Source organism: Antechinus flavipes, chromosome X (assembly GCF_016432865.1).
Source record: "Antechinus flavipes isolate AdamAnt ecotype Samford, QLD, Australia chromosome X, AdamAnt_v2, whole genome shotgun sequence".
Lineage (NCBI taxonomy): Eukaryota > Metazoa > Chordata > Mammalia > Dasyuromorphia > Dasyuridae > Antechinus > Antechinus flavipes.
This window is the reverse complement of record NC_067404.1, coordinates 40,736,105-40,761,979: the sequence shown is the minus strand read 5'-3', so window position 1 is coordinate 40,761,979 and position 25,875 is coordinate 40,736,105. Positions and strand designations below refer to the sequence as shown.

Below are 25,875 nucleotides of genomic sequence, written 5' to 3'. Positions count from 1 at the left end.
AACTGAATGGAAAAGAACAGCCTACCTTTGAATTAGCAATCCCAAAGAAGGTAAAGAATATACAATCATTGACGGTTTATAAATACTTCCTATTTGCCAGGCACTAAGGATACAAGTGCAGAGAAGAAAACAATCCTACTTTTAAGGGGCTTACCTTCTAATGGGGTAGATAATAAGAAGTGAAATATTTTTTAACCTTGGCTCAGATGGGTTATTTTCATACTGACAGAGTTATTAGTTTGAATAGATCAGTCCATCCCTAATTAAGCTGATCAGCTATGATATCCAAGCATAACTTGATTCCCATGGTTTTATAATTAGCCTAGCCTGAAGCAGCAGTTGTGGGAAGGTTTATACTCTAGCTCTCTCTCTTCCTCTTGCTTTTGCTCCTTTAGGCTCTTCTAGGAAATTTTTTAAATAATAGCTTTTGATTTTCAAAATCCATGCAAAGAAAATTAACATTCACCCTTGCAAAATCTCGTGTACCAAATTTTTCTCCCCTCTTTCCCCCCACCCCCTCCCTTAGACAGCAAGAAATCCAATATAGTTTAAAACATGTACAATTCTTCTATACACATTTCCACATTAATCATGCTGCACCAAAAAATCACATCAAAGAAGAAAAAAACAAGCAAACAGCAACAAAAAGGTGAAAAAACTATGTTGTGCTCCACACTCAGTCCCCACAGTCCTCTCTCTGAGTGTAGATGGCTCTCATCATCACAAGATCATTGGAACTGGCCTGAATCATCTCATTGTTGAAAAGAGTCACATTGATCAGGATTGACCATCATATAATCTTCTTGTTACCATTATAAATGATCTCCTGGTTCTGCTCCTTTCCCTCAGCATCAGTTCCTGTAAGTCTCTCCAGGCCTCTCTGAAATCATCCTGCTGTTCATTTCTTATAGAACAATAATATTCCATATCACCCATATACCAGAACTTATCCAGCCATTCTCCAGTTGATGGGCATCCACTCATTTTCCAGTTCCTTGCCACTACAAAGAGGGCCACCACAAACATTTTTGCACATATAGGCTCTTGTCCCTCTTTTGTGATCTCTTTGGGACACAGACCCAGTAGAGACATTGTTAGATCAAAGGGTATGGACAGTTCAATAGTCTTTTGGGTATAAGAACTGAAATATTTAGAGCAAAAATGTACAATGAATACATATAAATCTAGCCAAAGTGGTCGTAGGCCAGATAATTTGGGATGGAGGGGAACTAGCCATTTCAGGGGGGATCAGGAAAAGCTTCATGCTTTCCCTAAAAAGCTTCATGCAACAGATAGCGGCTGAGCTGCATCTTCAGGGAAGAGGCTTTTGAAGTTGGAGGGAAGGACTGGCCAGAGAAAAGACATCTAGATAGGAAATAGAGGGTGTCGTGTCACATATGAACAGCAAAGAGGAGGCTGCAAGGACTAGATTGCAGAGTGGGAGAGAAATAGTAATGTCTACTGAGGCTGGAATGATAAGAAGGGACCAGTTTATGGAACACTTTAGAGTGTTCCTAGATCCAACAGGGGAGCACTGGAGTTGGTCAAGCAGGATTGTGCCATGTTCAGATCCGTGTTTAACTCTGCCAGGGTCTGGAGGATAAACTAAATGGAGAGAGACTTGAGGCAGGAAGACTAGTATGGAGGATGTTGTGATAATTTAGAACAGAGGTAATGAGGCCTGAACTAAAATGGTGGCTGAGATTGGATAGAATGGGTTAGATCAGAGAGATGGTGTGGCGGTAGAAAGAGTAAGCCCTTTGGTGGGGAGGAACAAAGGGGAAAATGCTGAGGCTAGCAACTAGAGACACTAAAAAGGTGACGGAAAGGTTAGAGTATTTAAGTATTAGCTGGATATTTTCTATAGAACCTGAGATTTAGAATAATAAGAATCCTGCTTTACAGGGAACTATACTTGGATAACCTTAATTAGAAACTGGAATAAATCTAGATATTGACTTCTTGCTGACTTTCTTGGAAAAGGATATTTTCCCAACAATTGGACTTTGTTTAAAAAAGTTTCATAGATGCCTTTTTCGTAGTCTTTTCTGGAAATATACCCTCCCTTCCAACCCCCTGGAATTGAGCCCTCCCTTGTCACAAAGAAAAACTACCTGAACAAGAAGATAAAGCTATGCAATGATCTTGTGTGACAATGTGTATACAAGTTTTAGGCACACTCTGCCTAAAAGAGGGAAATAGGATCATTACTCTAGAGCTAAAAGGAACCATTGAAATCTTCTAGCTCAGTCTCCTCCTTTTTAAGAGGACAAAACTGAGGCTCAAACCTAAGATTGAAACAAGTTAGGCATTCTTTCAACTAGTTACCTGTTCTCCTAGATTAATAGTATGTTTCAGTTCTTCAGAGTTTGAGTTGCTTTTAATTGTTATTTTCATTTTTATTGCTATACACCATTCACTATGTTCTGCTCCCAGTGATTTCACTCTGCATCAGTTCACTCAAGCCTTTCTATTTCTCTGAATCCTTTTCATATAGTAGTTAACACTGCATGAGAAGTTTCAGAGTAAAGGCTAGAGATCAGGAATTTCCTCCCCTGGGTGAAATCACTCTTTGCCTCCTCTTATTTAAACTTAAATACAAAATAAGAAAAAAGAAAATAGAAAAAGAAAGACAGAACAATTTTTAAGAATTGCCATGTGCCCAGCATAACATCAGGGAGGATTTGAAATATGTAATGATAAATTTCTATTTCAAGAAATCAGATATAATAATAGAAGGCATATTCATGAATGTCCATTTTTGCTTCCACATAGGTTATTCTTTTGTTCTCTGCTGGGCACTTATTTCACTTTATTCTTTTTTCCTTATTTCCCACCCCCCACCTCTCTCAAGCAGGCTATTGCTAAGCACAGATATATTTATGTATATCCCTGCACACACATACTTATATCTATATACATAGACCTACATAATACACACACACACATATATACACATATGCATATATAGATACATAGACATCTAAAACAATATTAATATGGCTCCCACATAATGTAAATGTCTTGAATCTTTAAGGTGGCTTTTGAAATCAATGATAACTAAGCCCTACTTTTTTCCCTAATAAATTCTACTCCTGATAATTGTTATTTTGTTTATATATATATATATATATATATATATCTTTATTTCCTATCCCTCCTAATTCTTCCACTTTAGTTCTACTCTTTAACTTGCCTTCCCTCCCTCTTTACCCCATTCTCATCATCCCACTCCCATTATTCTCTTTTGTTGTTGTTTTGGTTTTTTGCTCATCAGGTTTCTTTTATTCATCTACTTTTTTCTTTTTTAACTAGCTTTTTATTTTTCCAAATACAAGCAAAGATAATGTTGACATTCAGCCTTGCAAAACCTTGTGTTCCAAATCTTTCTCATTACCTTCTCCTAGACAGCAAGCAATCCAGTATTCACTCCTGTTAATCTAAACACTCTTCTATACTCCACCTTATTCTCTTCCCTCCCCCCTTATTTTTTATCGATTATGGGGTAGTATACTCTTTGTGGTTTGTATTTGTATTGGCCCCTATCTAATACCACGTGTTGGTTCTTCCCCTGCACTTCATTTGTATAGCATGATTGCTATTTTTTACCTTTTCCTAGACAGTTTGGCTTTTTAGAGTCAGATCTTAGCTCTGCCCCAATCTTTCTTATGGACTATCCAATTATTGATGTAAATCTTAGACATACAGTTTACATTTCCACGAATAAAACACAAAGTTTGTCCTTATTGAGTCCCTTGAAATTAATCTTTCATGTTGGCTCTTTTAAATTAAATTTTCTGTTGAGTTCTGGTTTGTTTGAGACCAAATCCTGAAAATCTGAGTTTGATGAATGTTCATATGTTTTCATTCAATATTATAATTTTGTTGGATATATTTTTTTCTGCAGGCCTAGTTCTTTTGATTGCTGATATATATTCTAAGACCTGCAGTGTTTTATTGTAGCTGCTAATAAAATCCTATACGATTCTAATTGTAGCTCCAGCATATTTGAATTGGGAGCTCTTTTTGGTTTGTTTCTTGTAAAATTTTCTCTTGAGTTTTTCTATAAATTCTGTCTGGGCAGGAAGTTATTTAAAGTTACTCTTGGGAGTAGAAAAGGTTGTGGGTTTTTTTTTTTTTTAACTTTACTGTCTTCCTCTGAACATGAACTCCAGTCTTCCTTATTCCCATAGGACATTTCTAGGTTTGGGTTCTTTTTCCTTTGCTCATTTTTTAAAATGAGAACTTATTATTATAATTATAATATTATATATTATATTATATATTGTATATTATATAAATATATATAATAATTCTATATAATATAATTATTATAAATATAATATTATAATTATTAGCTCTAATTCTGTGGTGGGGGGGAATGGTGTATCTCACTTCATTTCAGCTTTCTGACCTAGAACCCCAAATCAAGAGTTCCCCCCTCCTGCAAGTGCCAGCAGCCAACAGTGTCCCTGCCCCATTCTCTCTGCACTTCTGGTGTGCTGGTTCTTTCTTGTCCACGGCTGTGGCTCTGCAGCACAGCTGGGTCTGGCATTCCTAATCAGTCGAAGTTCCCTCAGTCTGCCCAACTCAGACCCTGGACTCCCAGGGCTGTTCAGGAGGTGAAAGTTTCTGGGATTCTAAATGAGGCTACCAGCTGTTTCTGCTGAATAGCTTGGAGATGTTTACACTTCCCACCTAGGTTAAACCTAGGTCCTGGGGTCTTCCAGTTTTTTGGGGTTATCCAGGGACCCCTTTTGTGCCCCAAGTCTTGTTTTTCACTGGTCTATATTCACCCTGAAGTGCAATTTTGTTTTGTTTGTGGGGGAAACCTGGAAAGCTTGGAATTTTCTGACCTACTTCATCATCCCAGAATCCTCCTCTATTAAATCACTCTTAATCATTTAAACAAAATTGTGTTTATGTTTTGCATCAAAGGTTCCACCCTAATTCAGGTTCCTCACACTTTTGTTAAAACAGGGTGTAAAGCCTCACCTGTACAAGAATCCTTTTGATATTCCTCGGAGCTGTCTTTTAGACCAGCTAACTAGAATGAGAGCCAATCTGCTGAACACATTTACAAATGTTGTCGGGCAAAATGAAGGTAAGTGGATTGCAAGAACAAGATCTGGACAATTCCTACATTATTAGAATGGATGGAATTGTTCAGGGATGACCTAGATGACATCGGTCAGCCTTTTAAACTCATTCTGTGCTGGTACTATTGCCACCACTCCTGCTGATGGTCTTGGCTTTTTCCATATCCTCACAGATTTCTCTCACAGTATTCCAATTATGCAAATGGGCAACTACCAAGAATATTTAAAGACGGCCCCTCCTCCACTAAGGGAGATTGATTCAGAACAACCAAAGAGACTTCATGGTTTTGGAAATCCTTTCAAGCAGGATAAGAAGGTGAGAGATGTGGTCCCATTTTTGCCCAAACAGATGCTCCATATTATCTTTACTTTTTTTTTTGGCGGGGGGGAATCAGGGTGCATAGCTAGTAAGTGCCTGAAGCCAGATTTGAATTCAGATCCTCCTGACTCCAAGGCTCTATCTATTGCACCATCTAATTACCCCTTCACATTATTTTTCTTGATGAGTTCCTTATGGTCCAAAATTGCTCATCTTACTTTTGGAGAACTAGAAAAGACCTCTGAACTGCCATCAGTTTCCTGCTGAAAGAAGACCCTAACTGGGGATGGGAGGATTCTATTGTATCCTGATCATTGCCACTACCATCAGCTAAAAAACATTGTCATTTCTCTTGATGTTTGCTGAGTGGCCTTAAGGAAGCAGGGTTCTTAAACATGAATTGCTATAGTGAATGAATAGTCCTGTTACAGTTTTTGCATTGGAGAAAGAGAATAGAGAGGAAAGAAGGAAAAGGCATACAAGCTGCTGAATTTGTTTATCATTCCACTTGGCTGTCATACTCCTTTATCTATGCTAATGGAGTATACCTGTGGTGTGAATAATTCCCCAAAACTAATAGCTCTATTCTGTAATAAAACCCCAATTAATTGGACTCCAAGTATTCAAAACTCTCAATTGGCATTTCCACCCTGTTCTTGCATCCAACTTTTATGAAAGAGAAAATGTCAAAGAAAAATACTTAAAATGGGAATTTATTCCCCAAAGCAATCTTAACAGTTTGTCCAGAGGTTAGTACAGTTTCAGCCCATCTCTTATCCCAGTTGTTCCCAATTTTTTCAAGTGTGAATGGTAAAACACAATATAAGGTCCACATCGTGGTTCTCTGACACTGTGGTACCTATCTCATCCATAGTACTGTTTTACCATCGGGATCTGCTGGTTCAGAATATACAGAAGACTACCGTGACATTACTAATTCTTTTAGATGATTTTTTTTAATTCAGTCACAACTGCACCTACATGCATTTCTAAAATAGTAGTACATATTTGTGAGATAGGCAGTCAAAAGAAGGTTATTTATGGACTCAGATAATAAATTCCTGGACTTATTAAAATAACTCGACGGTCCATCTGACTGTCCTTCACTATGCATTCAACATACACTGAGTGATTTTTATGTACACAGCACTATGTTTGAGGTCGGTTGGGGTAGGGAATTCTGGGATGAAAAATCTCTTCCTGAAATGCAGGTGAACAAATAAGCTATTACTTAGGGTTTCAGAGAGTTGCTCCACGAAGTTGTAGTGAAGGCTCTGTGAAAAGTTGTCGCTGCCCCCATGTAGGCTTCAGAACCCTTCTTTGAGAAGGCTAAACAGGAAAGTAAATCATTCAATTTAGGTACAACGTGGACAAGTTTGGCTGGAACGGCAAATATGAGAGAGAAGGACAGAAGGAAGGTTTATTCTTTTGGGGAGGTGGCAGTGGGTGGTAATCAGGATGTGAAGTGACTTGTCCAGGTCTAGAAAGCTAGTAAGTATCTAAGGCTGGATTTGACTCCCAGACCAATGCTCTATGCACAGAAGTGCTACCCCAGCTGCCCCTTAGAATAATTTTTTGGTTTTTGGAGGCAAGAAGACTGTGCATTCTTGAAGGATATTCTATAGCTTACCATATCTTTACATATTAACTGAAAGGTTTAGAGAATGCAAAATATTCCTGTGTTTGTTGACTTTAAAAGTTAGATTCAGAAGCACAAGGCAATGCCTTAAGGATGCTCCTGTGATACATTTCAAAGTCTTACAAGAGTTAGAGCAACTTGATCTAACGTGATACAAGAAAAATCAGATGGGTGAAGAATGTCTGAGACCAGGCTATGCTATACAGTTGGATGGACAACCTACAAAGCTTGTCTGTCAGCATACATATTTTGAGACAGACACTATAGATGGACTGCGGGCTAGGCCCAGAAATGAACATGAGGAGAATAGGCTGTTTGGCCTTTTGGAAACTGCTTTTAATGAGGCTTTTTGTCATCGATATCCTTCTAATGACATTAGATGACTGAGTCAACATACCATAATCTTTGAAGAATTAAACCTGCATGCTTTATTTTTTGTTTCCTATTGAAATTCATTAATTGATGCCTTTTAGGGGATGATGATTGATGAAGCTGATGAGTTTATGACAAGACCTCAGCACAAAATGAAGCGCTCTGGAGACCATCATTCTATGGGATCCTCAAGGAAGCGGCGAAGCTTGTCCCCATCTACGTCAAAGAAATCACACACCTCCAGTGGAAAGGCAGCTTTGGCATCGAGGTCATTGGCAAACCTATCGAGGTCATCGGCATCCCCATCGAGGTCGTCGTCTTCCCTGTCGAGGTCGTCATCATCCCCGTCGAGGTCGTCGTCATCCTCGTCGAGGTCGTCGTCATCCTCGTCGAGGTCATCGGGATCCTCGTCGAGGTCATCGGGATCCCCGTCGAGGTCATTGGGACCCCCATCGAGGTCACCAACATCCCCGTCGAGGCCATTCTCATCGAGGGCGTTGCTATCGAGGGCATTCTCATCAAGGGCATTCCCATCGGTGATATCGGCATCGCAGGCATCAGCATCGGTGCCATCGGCATCGCAGGCATCAGCATCGGTGGCATCGGCATCAGAAGCATCAGCATCGGTGGCATTGGCATCGATGGCATCGGTGGCGTCAATGGCATCGACAGTATCGCCATCAGAGGCATCAGCATCGGTGGCATTGGCATCGATGGCATCGGTGGCATCGATAGTATCGGCATCAGAGGCATCAGCATCAGTGGCATTGGCATCGATGGCATCGGTGCCATCAACAGTATCAGCATCAGTGGCATTGGCATCAATGGCATCGATGGCATCGACAGTATCGGCATCAGAGGCATCAGCATCGGTGGCATTGGCATCGATGGCATCGGTGGTATCGACAGTATCGGCATCAGAGGCATCAGCATCGGTGGCATTGGCATCGATGGCGTCGGTGGTATCAACAGTATCGGCATCAGAGGCATCAACGTCGGTGGCATTGGCATCGGTGGCTCCGACAGCATCAGAGGCATCGGCATCGGTGGCACTGGCATCGATGGCATCAGTGGCATCAACATCGATGGCATCGTCATCGTCATCAGGAGCATCAATGGTATCGGCATTGACATCAGGAGCATCAACATCGATGGCATCGGCATCGACATCAGGAGCCTCGGCATCGACATCAGGAGCCTCGGCATCGACATCAGGAACATCAGCATCGGAGGCACCATCGACATCGACATCGTCATCATCATCTGCTGGTCTCAAAAGACCCGTCCCATTATACAAAGGTATGGTTCATGGTTCTACACTTTTTTTTTCCCCACCATTTTCCAAAACAATTAGCCTTTTTTTTTTTAATGAAGTATTGTTGCACTAGGATTCTCCTTCTCATTTTGGCCTTCCTACTCTGCAGAGTGACCGAGATGGCTGAGTATCCTGTTCACATAGCTCTGGTTTGAGTTCACCCTTGCATTCAATAAGCATTTATTAATTCCCTTTATTTAGGGCACTTGTCAGTGCTGGTCTGTACACAAGGCTTTATACATATATGCATTTATGTGTGTATACACATATGTATGTACATACGCAAAGATATATGTAACATAAGAATATGTATGCTTGCATATACACACAGTTCTCACTCTGCCACTTATTAACTTTTGTAATCCTTCACCTGCTTGGGGAATCAGTTTCTTTGTCTGTAAATGAGAAGAGTGGCCTAACGGTCTCTAAGGTCCCTCCCAGATCTAGATCTAGGGGCCCAACGTCATCCCCATGATGTTGCCTTTCCATCATATATCATTCAGTCATTGGTCCTGCTTTAGTTATTGGTCACTCATTAAATAGCCATTCGCAATAGTCAACATTGCCCTTGCTGATCTCTTCCAAGTGCTGTTCGCCCCTTTATATCTTGGTATTAGTGATGATTCTTCTTCATAATCACCTTGTTTCTCTTCCTTTTCCTAGTCCGCACAAATCAACAACTATCATTCCTTAGAGTGTGCAAAAATCATTAGCAAGTCTTCCTTAAAGCTTTTCTGTGCTTCATTAGCCCTCACCAAATCAGATGTAAGCTGGGTTCTCTTGCAACCCAGCCCTGAGGCCACATGTCCTGTAGATAACTATGGTTTTCTCCTTTTTACTAATTTCTAGTATAATCCTTCAACATAAGCAACAAGATTCTGACAATTTATGTTTGCAATGGAGAAGTCAAAACATCCTGAGGCAAACTAGTGCAGTTCCAAGCCAACAGAATGGGTACTTTCTTTTAATCCTACCATTTCCTATAGGTATTCATCATGCAAAGGGAAAAGGTGCTTAGGGTCTTCGTCTTGGATTTGAATTACATCTGTCAGGAAGTTTTTGCACCATAGTCACTTGAGTTAATTGCCTAGTTTCCTTTTATCCTCTTGAATTTGAAGACAGTAATACCTGGTGGTAATTTGCCCCTAAATGAGGAACCAAACTTTGTGACCCAATGAGGCCTCTCTCAATTCCATATCTTAATGTGATTTCCAGATGCAAGTATAGGTCCAGATGAAAGCGAAGAAAAGTTGGAAGATGATCAATTTCCAGTTAGTTCATCATCACAGTCAGTTGAAACTATGGACGAAGCTAGCGTTCTGAGAAGTGATTTGGATGCTCTGCTCAACGAGTTGAATAGCTTAAGTGGTGGGTTGGTCTACAGAGCTGGTAACACAGTTGGTAGAGGATCGGGAAGTTTCAGTCACTCCCCACATGGCCAAAGAGCAACAGCAGCACCAGCGGCGGCAGTGGCGGCGGCAGCGGCGGCGGCGACGACGACGGCAACGGCAACGGCAACGGCGGCAACGGCGGCAACGGCAACGGCGGCTGCGGCAACGGCAGCAGCAGCAGCGGCGACTGCGGCGACTGCGACGGCAACGGCGACGCCAACGGCAACACCAACGTCAACGGCATCGACATCAACAACCACAACACAGTCAACTTCAGCACCCGGGGCTAGTTCATTGGACAACCCACAGGAGGAAAGCGAAGCTAGTTTCAGAGTTCAAATACTGAAGGAAGTGCAAAAGCCTGGAAGAAGTAAGTATTAAAAGTCTGTCAGCACAATCACTGATGGAGGGCCTGTAGCTGCCATGAGGGGAAAACCTGGTTTGCTATAGTCAGGTTTTAACCCATCTTTGGGTGGTTCTTCTTTGCACTGCTTATATCTCTGTAAAGCAAAACCATCTGATAGAGCAACTGTGACTGACAAAACATATAACATTCTACTTTGCAGCTTGCCATTCCTTAAGAGAGAGGAAGGAAGTGTGTTTTAACATCAGTCTTCTGGAGTCAACGTTGGTCATTGTATTTGATCTGAATTGTGTTGTTTTTCCTTTGTCATTGTATTTTGTTCTCCTGGCTCTGTTTACTTCATTTTGCATCACTTCTTACAAGTCTTCCCATGCTTCTATGAATTCTTCATAGTCATCATTTCTTATAGCACAGTAATATTCTATCAGATTCATGTACCATAGTTTGTTCAGCTATTCCACCAATTGGTGAGCACGTGATTTGTTTCCAGCTTTTTGCTACTACAAAAGGGCTGCCATGAATACTTTGGTACATAAAGGATATTTCTGTCATTGATCTCCTTGGGATACACACGGGAGTACTGGGTCAAAGGGTATGAACAGCTTTAGTCACTTTTCTCACATAATTCCAAATTATTTTCTAGAAGAGCTGATTCAATTCATAGCCCCCCCAACTATATTAGTGTGCCTTTCTTACCATAGCCTCTCCAACACTGATTATTCCCAACTTTTATTGAATTTGCCAATTTGATTGGTATGAGATGATCTACCACAGCATTGTTTGAGTTTGCATTTTGTGACTCAAGCGATAGAGCTCTGGGCCCGGAAGCAGGAAGACCTGAATTCAAATGTGACCTTAGATAGTAGCTAGCCGTGGAACCCTGGGCTAATCATTTAACCCTGTTTGCCTTATTCTCCGAGAAAAAAATGGCAAGCCAAGAAAACTCCATGCTAGCATTGGCATATTGTGGTCCACGGAATCTCAAAGAGCCAGACAGGACCAAAGAATGATAATTTATTGTTTAGATAATTTTTTCATAGGATTGTCAATAGTTTACATTTCTTCTCTTAATAACTGTTCATATCCTTTGCCAAGGCATGGTCACTTAATAGCACTGAGTTCCCCTCCCGGAGTCCTTTTTTTTCCCAGTTTTATTGATGCCTTTTTTAAAAACATCAGTCACTTCCCCATATATTCCACTCCCACCCTTCCAATAGAAACCTCCCTTGTAAAAAAGCAAAACAGGTAAACAAAACCAACACAATGACCACGTCTGACAGCCTGTGTGACATTCTGCAGCTGTAGCCCCCCATCACTCTGTCAAAAGGAGAGGGAAGTGTGTTTCATCATCTACCCTCTGGAACCAAGGTTGGTCATTGCATTTAATCTGAATTTGGATGCCTGTTGTTTTCCTTTATATCATTGGAGTTATTGTCTATAGCATTCTTCTAGTTCTGCTTTCTTCAGTAGACTTTACTTTCTCCATACCTTCTCACATTTCTCTGACTTCTTCGTTGTTAACGATATCTTGTAGAACAATAGGATCCGTTCCCTTCACGTTCCCTGATCACTTCAGTCATTCCCCAGCTGGTGGGTGCCTGCTTTATTTCTGGTTCTTTGCTACCACAAAAGATAGAGATGCTCTACATATTTTGGTATCTGTGAGTGCTTTGTCATTTGCCCTCCGTGGACCATATGCCTACTAGTGAAGTTACTTGAATCAGAGGATATGAATCACTTTTATGATTCAGCTGATAGCTTTTCTGGCTTAATTTCAAATTGTTCTTCAGAATAGGTGCACCGGTCCATGGTCTCATCAATAAAGTATCTGGGTGCCTGTTTTCCCACTGCCCCTCTCAGTGACTATTTCTATCTTTTGTCAGCTTTGCCAATTTGCTAGATATGAGGGCAGTTGTCAGAGTTTTAATTTGCATTTATCTTAGCCATGTGGGTCGTTTTTACATCATTATTGACGGTTTATATCTCTCTTTTGAAAACTGTTCATCTCCTTTGATAAGTTGTACTGTCATTTCTTCACTCTAAGTTCTTGATTGTAGAAATCCCCAGAAAGCAGAGAGACCTCAAACCATAGGCCCAGGCTCTTCATCTGTTGTAAATAGCAATAATGACAATAATGCATTCTCTAATGGCAAGTAGGGAAGGGAATTTTTGAAGACGTACCCATCATAAATGGCAGACTCCTTTGGACTTCTTAACGTGTTGGGGGAGAGAAAGCCCAACTCTGGGAAAGTATGTGTCCTGATCAATAATGGTGTGTATCTCTTTAAAGTAAGTAGAAAGTATGGCCAAAGCTAGATATAGTGGGAAGACGGCTTGGACGCAGGACACCCTGCATCCAAATTGGGCTTCTGAACTTTAACCAGCTCTATGCTTCTAGATGCATGTCAAGCAAACTTTCTTGGACTTCTTACTAACTGTGCTGCAATCTGTGTTGGGAGAGAGGGAAAGCCCTACTCTGGGGAAGTCATGTGTGTTGACTATGCCAAATCTGGGTCTGAAATCAGAGCATTTTGTAATAATGTTGTTTATCAAGACAGAACATACTATCAAATGGAAAACTATGTAATAAGAGTGAACATTTATATAATAATGCTGTATACTCTCAGAAGCAAAACAGTATGTCGTGGTAATAATATTAAGAGCAAATGTTGACGTAGTGCTTCCTATGTGCCAGGCAGTATGCAAAAAGCACTTTATTATTTCATCTGATATCTGATCCTCAGAGCAGTCCTGGGAGGTAGCTGCTATCATAATTCCCATTTTACAAATGAAGAAACTGAGGCAGATAGGTGAAGTGACTGGTCCAGAATCATACAGCTAGTATCAGAGATGAGGTCTGAACACAGGTCCACCCTAGGCCCAGCATTCTCTTCATTATACCACCTTGCAGCCCATAACAAGAAAAAGAACCCTAACAACAAGTAAGCTGTACCAAGCCGGCTTTGGTAGAGCTTTTTTGGTTTTGATTTTTAAAATTTTTTTAATTTTTCAAATTTTCAATTTGACATGTGCAAAGCCCTTTGCAAATGTTATCTCAGTCGATCCTCACTGGAGCGCCCCCCCCCCCCCGCCCCGGGGGTGGGGGGTGGGGGGGTAGGATGCTCCTGCTATGTGAAAGCTCTTCAGCTTGAATGCATACAAAAGGAGGTTTGCCCAGATACTGTGTTTGCTGCTTGCTAATTTAGCTCACAGTTTTTCCTTATCTCTGGTTTTCTTGAATTCAACAACAATTTAATGCTCTAAGAAAAAAAAATGCATGCAGAAAACAGTGTTTTTAATACCTTCAGATTATGAAAAGATCTTCACTCTGGTTGAAAAACTACATGGATCTGTGGAAACCCAGAAATGTTTGATTTTTATTGCACTCAAGAAGGCAGCAAGATTTGCATTGAGCAGAGATGTTCAGGCTTTACAGGCCAAGGACAGGGTTGGCAGAGTTGGGGCAGGGTTGGAGCAGGGAGGGTTGATGGGCTTTGAACTCTACCTTCATCCCCTTTACCACCATGTGGATGAGAGGAAGCCTGCATCTCATGCAAAGAGAACTAGATTTGGAGTTCAGATTCTATCTCTGTCCCTTACTGCCTGTGTGACTCTGGGTGACCCTTTCCCTTCTTTAGGCCTCTGTTTTAGCCTCTGCAATGAGGCCATTTTGACTAGAGGATGGTTGCGAGCCCTTTGAGAGCCTCCATTCTGTTATCCAGCACTACAGCTGCTGTCTGATGGAGTGAGTTTCCTAGAGCTGTCCAGAGTACAGAGAATTCTCTGTACTCACCAAGATTCACGGGGAAATCTTGGGGCGGAGATATTGAAAAGAGTGAAAAGGAAGGGATTAGAGGCAGAGTTGGTACCAGAGTCTTTGGCCAAGATTTCAGGGGCATGAGGCAAACTGCCTCTAGAAAACACCTTTGACTACAAAAGTCTCTCTCAAAGTATTGTGGTGACCATTGGGGGAAAGTATTAGAGTGATCTGATCATTCCTCCTCCTAGTATGTATAGTGATGACTCGGAGAGTCGAATGAAATAACATTATATAAAGTCTTGCAAACTTGAAAGTGCCACATCAGTGCTGTTATTGTTCAGTCAGATTTTGTGACCCCATTTGGAGATTTTTGGTGAAGATACTGGAACGGTTTGCCATTTCCTTCTCCAGCTCACTTTACAGATGAAGAAACTGAGGCAAACAGGGTGAAGTGATTTGCCCAGGGACACACAACTAGTAAGCATCTGAGGTTACATTTAAATTCGGGTCTTCCTAACTTTAGGCGCTATCCACTGAATCGCCTAGCCCGCCTCCTTAGAAATCCAAGTTATTAACAAGTTCCTTTGCAGACTCATCAAAACTTATTCTTGTGGTTTCACAAAGTATTTTTCTTCCCAGCAGCCCTGTAAGGCAGCTAAGATAAAGACTACTATTCCTGTTATTGCTGATGTTTATTTAAATACATTTTTATTTATTTCATTAAATATTTCCCAATTGCATTTAATTTTTAAACATTCATTTTCAAAAAAATTTTAGTTTCAAGTTCTCTCCCTCTCTCCTGGCCTTCCCCAACCCCTTGAGAAGGCAAACAATATAATAAGGATCCTGGTGTCCCTGTTGTACATCTGGGTAAGTCAGAGAAGCTTTGTCATTTGCCTAGGGTCACATGATTAATGATGGTTAAAAATCTGGGTGGAGGAGGGGGTGGCCAAGCCAGGCTTCAGACTCAGGTCTTTTAAGTCCACTCTTCTTTCTGCTTCCTTAAGCTCCCTTTTGAAAGAGCACTGGGAAAGCCTATGGAGTTCCTAACAAGAAGGTTGATTTATATTGGAGGTGTTAAGATGTGCTTCTTGGATTATAGTCTACATCCTTAAAAGAAGAGCTCTTTGTAGTTCTGTCCAAAGAAGCTCCTTGAGGGTAGAGACTCTTGTGTTTTGCTTTTGTATCTCCAGGGCTTGGTACTCAGTATGTACTTAATAATACTTGTTGATTGGTTCATTACTATGAAAAAGAACCCACTTGGATTCAAGCTTTATTTATCTAAGCCATATTTGGTGGGGGAGAACGCCAGGGTCTATTTCTACAGTATGATGAGTATAAGATATTCTTATTTTCAGCCAACCAGAATAAGTAGGATTTTCTGGCATATGGACAAAGCACAGGAGATGAGGATTCAGAAGAGTGGATTCCAGAATTTGACTGCCAGATGATGCAGATTCAATTCAATCTCCAAGCATAGTCTATATGGTAACTTGGACTACTTGACCTGAACACACCCCTTTTCCTTATTTGAGATTATAGTATCATCAGTTTGGAAACTATTACATCTGTATACAAGATGTCATCGTCTTATAGACATCTAAATAAATACAGAGTTGAAAAAGGAGAGAACAACAATAAATAGGGATATAGGAGAAGACTTCTTGGTGTAGTCTTTTTTTTTTAATTATAGCTTTTTATTTACAAGGTATTGTCATTTTAATTGTAATGTTTCAGCATTGACCCTCGCCCTCCCCTAGATGGCAGGTAGTCCCATACATGTTAAATATGTTCAAGTATATGTTAAATACAATATATGTTTACGTATTTATATAGTTGTCTTGCTGCACAAGAAAGATTGGATCTAGAAAGAAGGTAAAAATAACCTGGGAAGAAAAACAAAAATGCAAGCAAACAATAACAGAAAGAGTGCAGATGCTATGTTGTGGTCCACACTCATTTCCTGGTGTTTTTTCTCTGGGTGTAGCTGGTTCTCTTCATCACCGAACAATTGGAACTGATTTGGATCCTCTCGTTGTTGAAGATAGCCACATCCATCAGAATTGATCATCGTATAGTATTGTTGTTGAAGTGTAGGTATAGTCTTGAAGGAGAAGGATTTGAATAGGCAGAGGTAAGGACAGACTTCTACTGACCTTGATTTTCTCCGTAAAGCAAGAGATGTCATCAGTGGGAAGGATTAGGATATAAATTTAGAATAGACACTTCAGGGAGTATGAATCAACTCGGAAAGAAGAAAAGAATTGACGTACAACGGCGAAGGCCCCAGTTGATTCAGCAACACGAGACTCTAGTGTACCCGACACATCTTAAGAGTATGAATCAACTCGGGAAGAAGAAAAGGACTGACGTGCAACAGCAAAGGCCCCAGTTGATTCAACAACATGAGACTGTAGTATACCCAGCACATCTTAAGTCATCTTCACATCCCCCTCAGCATTTAGCATGTGGAAGGTACTTGAACAGTGTATGCTGGTTGACTGAATAGATGCTGGTTAACTAAATCTTTTTTTTTTTATAACTGCTTTCAGGTTTAAAAAACGAATTCTAATCCAGCGCCTTGAGACACCGCTAGAAGACGACACTTCAACAGCTTCCCAACGTATACCATTAATGATGACCAAGAAGAAGTAACAGTTGAATTTCCAGATTAACACTGAGAAATGACAGACTTACCGCTCTCTTATTATAATGATCAAATCCAGTTTAATTTCTGCCTTTGCCTGTAAGGTGACTTTATAATACAAGAGTCTGAGTTCAGCTATGATAGCATTCTAATTTGACGACTCTTGGCCAGCAGAAGCTGGCATGTGTAGCCATAGTAATTTTCTCCTAGGGAGTGGGGTGGGATTTTTTTTTCCTGTGAAGGGTGAAAGCCCCCTTTGGAAGGCTGACAAGTACCTTTGCATAAAGCGGGTGCCCCCTGAACAGACCCATGGCCTTTCTTTTGAAAGAGCATCTACCCCACTCTCAGCCACCATGTATTCAAAAGTCATTGTCATTGCCACAGGCCTAATATCATGAAATATTATTTGTTGTGCTTTTAAAGTCCTACTTTGATGTTGGTTGTTTTTATTAGCTCTATCTGTTCCTCTCCCTACCCAACTCACCTTCCCTTAGGAAAAAGATCATTTAAACAAAACCAAATGAGTTGGACAACTTATGCAACATTCCACCAGACCCCCTAATTTCTCATTTTACCAATGGAAAGAGAGAAGTTTAGCTCAGCCGTACTTTTTAAATGATGCGGGTTTCTGGGTATCCTGACCTGGAGAGTAAATCAACCTGCTAATTGGGTATTAATGAAAAAACAAGGCAGCCCTAGTCCTTTTTCCTAGCACTGGTTGCACCTTCTCTCATACTCGCTGACTTACTTCTCTCCTCCTGGACTCTACTGTAGTCCAGCTGTACTAGCCTATTTCTTGATTCTCTCCCATGCAACTCTCCATTTTAGTCATCTCAGTACCTTTGTGCTGGCTTATCGCCATGCTCAGAATGTTTTCCTTCACCTCCCCCACTTGGAATCCTTCAAGATAGACAGCCCAAACGAATTCGACTTCAGGAGACCTTTTTCCGGCCCCCCGACCCACCAAGTCCCCTGCCCTTTCCCCCTCTCTCCCCCAAGTCTGCCAAATCCACTCTCTCCTCAACTCCAGCCGCCAGTGTCTTTGCTGCTCAGGTTATCTTATACCTACTCTCTATGGATCTTGTATATGCCTATATGTGTACATTTTGTCTGTCCCTTTAGAATGTAAACTCTTTGAGAACGGGGAGAGTTTTCCCTATTTCTTTGTATTCCCAGTGCTTACAACAATATCTGGCACACATATGCTTAATAAATGTATCTGGATCAATTCCCCCCTGCCAATCCCTTGAATATTCTCTCTCAAACTCTGTTTTGCTTCGTTTACAGATTGTGTGAAAAATAGATTTGAAATTTCCCAGATCCCTGACTTCAGCTTTCTTTTCATCCTCTGAGGATGACGCTTCTCAAGGCAGACATGTATTCACTGTGCTTTATAAATGCTAAAGTTTTTCATGTTCTACAAGAAATTATTTTTGAGCAGTACTGTTAAAAGTCATTAATTCTGTGACAATTGTATCTGTTTACAAATAAACTTTGGACTCAACTCATTTTCTTATTCCTAAAAGTGCCTACTTATTGTACCTACGTACTAATCGAAACAATGGGAGCTGATGACTCTAGATGAGTCTCAGAACATCCCGTGGGGAGGGGAGGGTTGAATGATGAACCAGGAGTTGAAATGGTCAAGTCAAAATAAAACCAGGAGAGAAAGATGACCTGTAAGCCAAGGGATGAGAGAGTATTCAGGAAACCAACAGCCAACTATCTCTAGAGTTACCAAAGAGGTTAAGGGGGAAAAGGAAAGCAAAAAAACAACTGACCATGGCCTCCCCCTCCCACTAAGTAAACTCCATTGGCTCCCTATTGCCCCCAGGATCGAGTAGCTTTTAAAACCCTTTACAAATCCGGCCCCCTCCCACCTTTCTAGTCTTATACCCTACCTACCACTTTGTGATCCAGTGACACCAACCTGTTTGTTGTTCCTTACACTTCCCAACTTTGGCCTTTTCCCTGACTGTCCCCTATGCCTGGAATCCTTTCTTTCCTGGGTTTCCCGATTTCCCTCAGGTTTCAGCTACCCTATCATCTGAACGAAGCCTTTCCTGGTCTTCCACAACCCTGGTACTAGCCTTCCCCCTGAGATTCTCTCTCTTCTGTCTATTCATTTTGTTTAAAGATAGTTGTTTGTTGTCTCCCCCCCCCCATGAGAGTGTGAACTTGAGGTACCAATTTTTGGTATCCTCAATACTTGGTACAGTTGTGGGTGTGTAATAGGGGCTTGTTGACATGAGTGAAGTAAGGATTGAGAAAGTGACCTTTGAGGGAGCTGTTTCAGTAGGAGTGGATCAGAAGCAAAAAGTTGTAAAAATGAGAGGGATGAATGATGGAGGAGACATCGAGTAGAGATCTGAAGAGGTCCATAGCTGGCATCTGAAAACTTCCAATACTATTACATACATTTATACACATTTCTTTCTTTTAAGTAAGTATTTGATCTTTTGTTTTTATAATACCTATATTGTAATGCCGGAGAAACTGAGAGAGTTATAATAATTTAATTTGTTGGAGAATAAATCCATTGATTGGATCGGACTCTCGTCTCCAAGTACCCAGTCCCGAATGTGGGGTATAGAGATTCTTAATAGGGAGACAGAAACAATGACGTAATGGGGAGCGGATGGGGATGACATAATGGGAAGGTACCGGAGATGGGAAGGTTATTTGAAATTCTGATGGGGAAAGGTATCTGATATTCTAATAGATTGGGATGGGGAGCAGCATCTGATATTCTAAAATATAAGATCTCTTATCCTTATCAATTATTCTGATAATCAAGAGGGAAGGGTGGTATGATAGCCTGAGGTATGGGGCAGAATGACTGAGGTAGAGCAGTTCAAGGAGTCTTGTGGCATTACAGTATCTCCCAGTGGAATGCTCCCTCTCTCTGCTCCTGGAATGCCATTTATTAAAATTTTTTTGAAAAGAAGGAAAAAGTTCATCAACACTTAACATATCACAAAAGTTTGCCATTAAATGCAGTGTTCGGAAGGTGGACATTGAGTAAAAGAGGGGACTTTCAATCGTTCCTGATGAAAAGATCAGAGCTGGACAGAAAATTTGATCTTCAAATGCAAGACTCAAGAGAAGCACAAAAAGGTAACCAGGAAAGAAAAAATATATTATTTAAAGGTTAAATTGTTTACATCCTTACATGGAAATATGATACTTAGAACTCTTAAGAATTGTATCTTTGTTGGGGCAGCTAGAAGGGGTATATGTAGAAGGTGTGGGTAGAAGTTCACTTTGATATGATGATGTAAAAAAGAAATTAAGGGCTGGGAAAAGGATTGTACTGGGAGAAGAGGAAGGGGAGGTAAAATGGGGCAAATAACATCACATGAAGAGCCACAAAAGACCTAGTACAGTAGAGGGAAAGGGGGGGGGTGAGCGTTGTTTGAACCTTTAATATCTTTGGATTTGGTTCAAAGTGGGAATAACATAGATACTGATGGGTATAGAAATTTATCTTTACCCTCTGGGGAAATGGGGTAAAGGGAAAGAAAAAGGAAGAGGGAAGATTGAGAGAAGGGAGAGTAGAAGTAGAAGATGAAAGGGGCTGATTAAGGGAAGTGGAAGTCAGAAGCAAATGCAGTTTTCTGGACCCATAGTCCTCCACATCTGTGAAGCAGAGGTACCTCTCATTTCTTTGGGTTCTAGCTAGATTGTTATGATTTCACAGGATTTGGTTTCGATTGTTCTTTGTTTTTTACACTTTTGCCATATGGATTGTCTTCCTGGTTCTTCTTCTCTTTGCATCATTTCACATATCTTCCCTTGCTTCCTAATCCTTTGTTGTCCAGTAGTTTTTCAGTTTTGTCTGACTCTGTGACCTCAGTTAAGGATATCCCGGCAGAGATACTGGAGCGATCCACCATTTCCTACTCCAGCTCATTTGACAGATAAGGAAACTGAGGAAGACAGGTAAAGTGACCTGTCCAGGGTCACACGGCTAGTAAGTGTCTGAAGCCAGCCTGGAACTCAGGAAGGTGAGTGTTCTTGACTCGGTGGGCACTTTGTGCCCTGCAGTGCCACCTAACTGCCTTCTCTCTCTCTGAAGCTTTGATACGCTCAAGTGATCCTTTTCCACCTGGTCTCCTTCACCAGACTGCCCTCTCTGTCAACTGCCCTCCATCATTTATATCTCTCCCTATGTGTCAGCACCTTGTTTGTATTGTCCACAAAAATGCTCACATCTCTCTGATCTTCAAGAAACCTCCCCCTCCTCTTGTCCTTTTATCTCCTCTGCCCTTTGAAGGCCCTGTACCATAGGTTCTTCCTTTCACTTCTTAACCCCTTAAAATCTGGCTTCCGACCTCATCATTTCATTGAAGCTGCTTACTCAGAACTATGGAGACTGAATGTGGATCCAAGCATTGTATTTTCATTTTTTTCTTTCTCATATTTTTTTTTTCCTTTTGGTCTGATTTTTCTCACTAAGCAGGACAAATAATGGAAATACATTCAGAAGAATAGAGAGCACATGATTAATTTGTATCAGATTGCTTGCTGACTTAGGGAGGGGATAAAGAAAGGAGGGAGGGAGAAAAATTTGGAAGTCAAAATCTTACAAAAACAATTGTCAAAGACTCTGTAGTTGGAAAAATAAAACACTCTCGAGAAAGAAATAGCTCTCTCCAAAGTTACCAGTATTCTCTTCTTTGCCAAATCCAACAGCTCTTTCTCAATCCTCGTCTCCACCTCTGCAACTTTTGACACTCGAGCACCTTCTTCTCCTTCATACTGTCTTCTTTCTAGGTTTCCACACCACCACTCTCTCCTCATTTTCCTCCTACCTAACCAGTCATTCCTACCCCATCTCTAGGACTTCATCCAGATCACATCCTCTAACTATAGGTGTATCACAGGGTCCCGTCCTAGGCCCTCTTCTCTTCTCCATACACACACTACTTGATCAGCTCATACTGAGAGCTCTCAAATCTCCCTATATCCTGCCCCAATCTCTCTGCCGACCTTCAGTCTCAAATCTCCAACTGCCCTTTCAGAATCTTGTACGAGAGAGATGTTCCATAGATGTCTTAAACTCACTGTGTCCAAAACAGAACATTCTCTTTCCCTATAAACCCTCCCCACTCCTTCTTACTGTTGACAGTAACACCAACCTCCCAATCCCTCAGGCTCGCAACCTGGACTCTTTCCTCTCTCCCCTCCCGCCCATATCTAATCTGTTGCCAAGACCCGTTGGTTTCACCTTGGCAACATCTCAAATATGCCTTCTTCTCTCCTCTGAAACTGTCACCACTTTTAGTGCAGGCCTTCGTAACCTCCCACCTGGACTATTGCAGCAGCTGCTGGAAAGTCTGCCTGCCCCAAGCCTCTCTCACCTTCCAATCCATTCTTCATTCAGCCGCCCAAATGATCTTTAAAGCACAGGTCCAACCACGTTACTCTCCTACTCTATAAACTCCAGTGGCTCCCCATTACCTCTAAAAGCAAACACAGAATGTTTTGGCATGCAAAGTCCTTTCCAACCTGGACCTCTCGTAGCCCTTGCCAATCTAACAACATTGATTTCTTGGATGTTCCAGGAACAAAACACTCATCTCTTGGCTCTGGGCATTTTCTCTGGCTGTCCCTCAAACCTAGAATGTCCTCCCTCCTCCTTTCTGTCTATTGACTTCTCATCTTCTCCAGAAAGCCTGTCTCAACTCCTTTTAATTCTAATGCCTTCCTTTTCTTTATTAGTTCCTTCCTTCCCTCTCCCCCCACAGCTTGTTTTCTTGTCTTCCTGTTAGACTGTGAGCTTCTCCAGGGCAGGGATTGTATTTTGCCTTCTTTTTGAATCACCAGTGCTTAGCCCAGTGCCTGGCCCACAGCAGCTCTTAATAAATACGTTTTGACCCACCGTATGGCTTCTCCAGTCATATTTTCTCTCTTATAGAGTCATAATATCAAATGACATTCATATACCACACTTTGGTTAGCCAATCCTCGAGCTGGGGACATCTACTTTGGTTTTTGGCTTTTGTTACTACAAAAAATGCTATTATAAATCAGTGTTGGCAAACTCAAAAAAAGGGGGGGCCACTAAACTATTAATGAGGGTCCCATAGGCCATATATTGACATAGTTTGAAAATGTAATATTATCTGTGTTTTACTATATTTTTTATCTTATTAGATATTTCCCAATTACATTTTAATCTGGTTTGGACTGCACTGGGGAGCGTTAGAGGCTGCATTCTGCATGCTGCCTACAGGACTGACATCTCTGAAAAATAAGATGGTGGACATAGGGCCTTTCTTTTTTTGTTTTTGCTCCCTGTGGGGTATGTTCCACGCAGCAGAATCTCTTGATCAAAGATAATGGACATTTTAAGCATTTTATTCATCTAATTCTAAAGTGTTTTCCAAAGTAGTTGAACAATTCACAACTCTTCCAACAATGCATTCGTGTACCTATCTTTCTTCAGTCCCTCCACCACTAGTTCCATCTTTTGTCTCCTTTGCCAATTCGCTGGATGGGAAGTAAAACCTCAGAGTTATGATTTCATGTCTCATATCATTAGTGATTTGGTACATTCTTTTACATGGCTGTTAATAGTTTGCAATTTTTTTTAGATAACTGATCATATCCTTTGTCCACTTATCAAGGAATTGCCTTTTGGTCTTATATGTTTGCCAGTTACATACATATCTTGACTATTAAACCTTTATTGGAGATTTTTCTCCCCGTCAACATGTCCATGCAAAAGATGTTCCATTTTATTTAATCAAAATGATGTTTTATCTTATAGATAAAACTAAGAACTCACTGCCACCAAAAGAATTGGAAGTCAAGGAGATGCCCATAAATTGGGGCATGGCTGAACAACATGTGGTATATGAATGTAATAGAATATCCTTGCTCTATAAGAAATGAGGATCAGGCAGATTTTAGAAAAACATGGAAAATATTTCCATGAACTGACACTGAGGGAAGTGAGCAGAACCAGGAGAACTATGATAGAATTAGCTCTTCTCAGCACTATAGTGATCCAAGACAATTTCAAAAGACTTGGGCGTGAAAGAGCCATCCAAACCCAGAAAAAGAATTAGGGAATCTGAATATGTACTGAAGCATACTATTTTCACTTTTGAAAATTTATTTTTCTTTCTCATGTGTTTTTTTCCCTTTTTTCTGATCCTTTGACAACTTGGCTTATATGAAAGTGTGTTTAACAGGATGGTATAGGTATAACTTCTATCGGATGGCTTACTGTCTCGGGGGGGACGAGGAAAGGGAGGGAAAAAATTTGGAACTTAAAAATCTTACAACTGAATGTTGGAAAACTATCTTTACATGTAATTGGAAAAAAAATACTATTAAGTGAAAAAAAAGAAAAAATATCCACTGCCACCCACAGCTGTGAAAGGTATATGATCTCCCACCCTTCTAAATTGTATCTTTAACATTGTTTGCATATCCCTTTTCAAATTTTGGGGGGGAGTATAGCGTAAGATGTTGACCTAGCTTCTGACAGACTGCTTTCTATTTTTCCAGCAGTTTTGGTCAAGTAGAGAGTCCTTTCCTTATTAATTTATGTTTTCAGAGTTATCAAATGCTGCTACTAAGTTCAGTTATTTTATGATTCTCTCTTGTCTAGTCTCTTCCACGGATCTATTTTTCTAATTTTTAACCCATGTCAGATAGACTTGATGAGGATTGTTTTGTAAAATAATGTCAAGTCTAGACCTGTTCATTCTTCCTTTGTTCTTTTTTTTCCTTCATTATTTCCTTATTCTAGATTTTTTTCCCCTCCAAATTATTTTGATTTTGATCTACCTTTGTAAAGTACCCCTTTGGTAGTTCTGTAGTACAGCACTGTTGATGTAAAGCTAATTTTGACAGTACTGTCATCTTTATCACATTGGAACTAGCCATAAGCATTGAATAGCCCTCTTTATTTCTTAAAGGATCATTTTGCAACTGGATCTATACAGTTATTGAATGTGCTTTGGTAGATTGATTCCTAGATATTGCATTCATTTTCCAGTTATTTTAAATAGGGTTTCCCTTTCTAGTATTTCCTCCTGGATTTTGTTATTGCTATAAAGAAATAATATTGATTTTTTTGTGAGCATATTTTGAAAAAAAATCGGTTACTTTAATGAAGCAATTAATTGTTTTTTTTTTCCTTTGCCGATTCCTCAGGGCTTTATAAGTAAATCACCAGCAAATAGGGCTAACTCTCCTCTTTGTCTCTTTTAATGTATTTAATTTCTCAAGTCTGGTTTTTTTGCTATTACTGACATTTCTAAACCATGTCAAATAACATGAGGGAAAGGGAGTATCTTTGCTTTACCTGATTTATTGCAAAAGAAAAAAATGGCACGTCATGCTAGCTTTGGATTTTCAATATTTTTTTATCCTCTAAAAAAGATCTTCCCGTGACTGCGTTCTATAGGGCTGTTAGCTCAAATGAGCTGTACTCCGTCACAGGGTTTTTCTGCGTCTAAACAGATAACGTGGTTTTGTTATATTTTTGTTTGGGATCTGCTTATTGATTATTCTTCTAATATTGGAACATCTGTGCATCCTCAGTATAAATCTAACTTGATCATAGTGAATGAGTTTTCCCACAAATTCCTGCAGGTTTCATCCCCTGGGATTTTATTTTAAAAATGTATTTGCTATTCATTAATAATGCTGCTTTGTCATTGATTTCGCTTCAGCCTTCACTGGTATGGGTATTAGGATATTTGTCTCCTAAAATACTACTGCTGACAGTCATAACATAGCTAGCATTTCTAGAGCACCTTAAAGAGAGAAAATGGCTTTCTGTATGTCATCTCATTTGATTCTGCTGGCACATTGTAAGAATCACAGAAAAGCTCTGCATAGCCACGTGTCCAAGCCAGATCAGCATGGCCGCTGATGTGAATCGGCATTAGCAGCTGGGTTTGCAGCAAAGCATACCTTCCCTCAAAGAAGAGGGGTCTGGAGTAGGG

The 25,875-nt window shown here is 40.5% G+C and overlaps 2 protein-coding genes across 2 annotated transcripts in view; both read left to right on the top strand.

Moving 5' to 3' along the window:
* LOC127543127 (uncharacterized) overlaps positions 1–18,431 on the top strand; it is a 65,516-nt gene extending 47,085 nt beyond the window's left edge. The window contains exons 9-10 of the mRNA XM_051969153.1: positions 7,558–8,728; positions 16,812–18,431. Of these exons, the coding sequence (XP_051825113.1) occupies positions 7,558–8,728; positions 16,812–16,914 (1,274 nt within the window). The 3' untranslated portion in view covers positions 16,915–18,431. The remainder of the gene's footprint in view (positions 1–7,557; positions 8,729–16,811) is intronic.
* FHL1 (four and a half LIM domains 1) overlaps positions 1–25,875 on the top strand; it is a 437,533-nt gene that overhangs the window by 124,442 nt on the left and 287,216 nt on the right. The window lies entirely within an intron of this gene.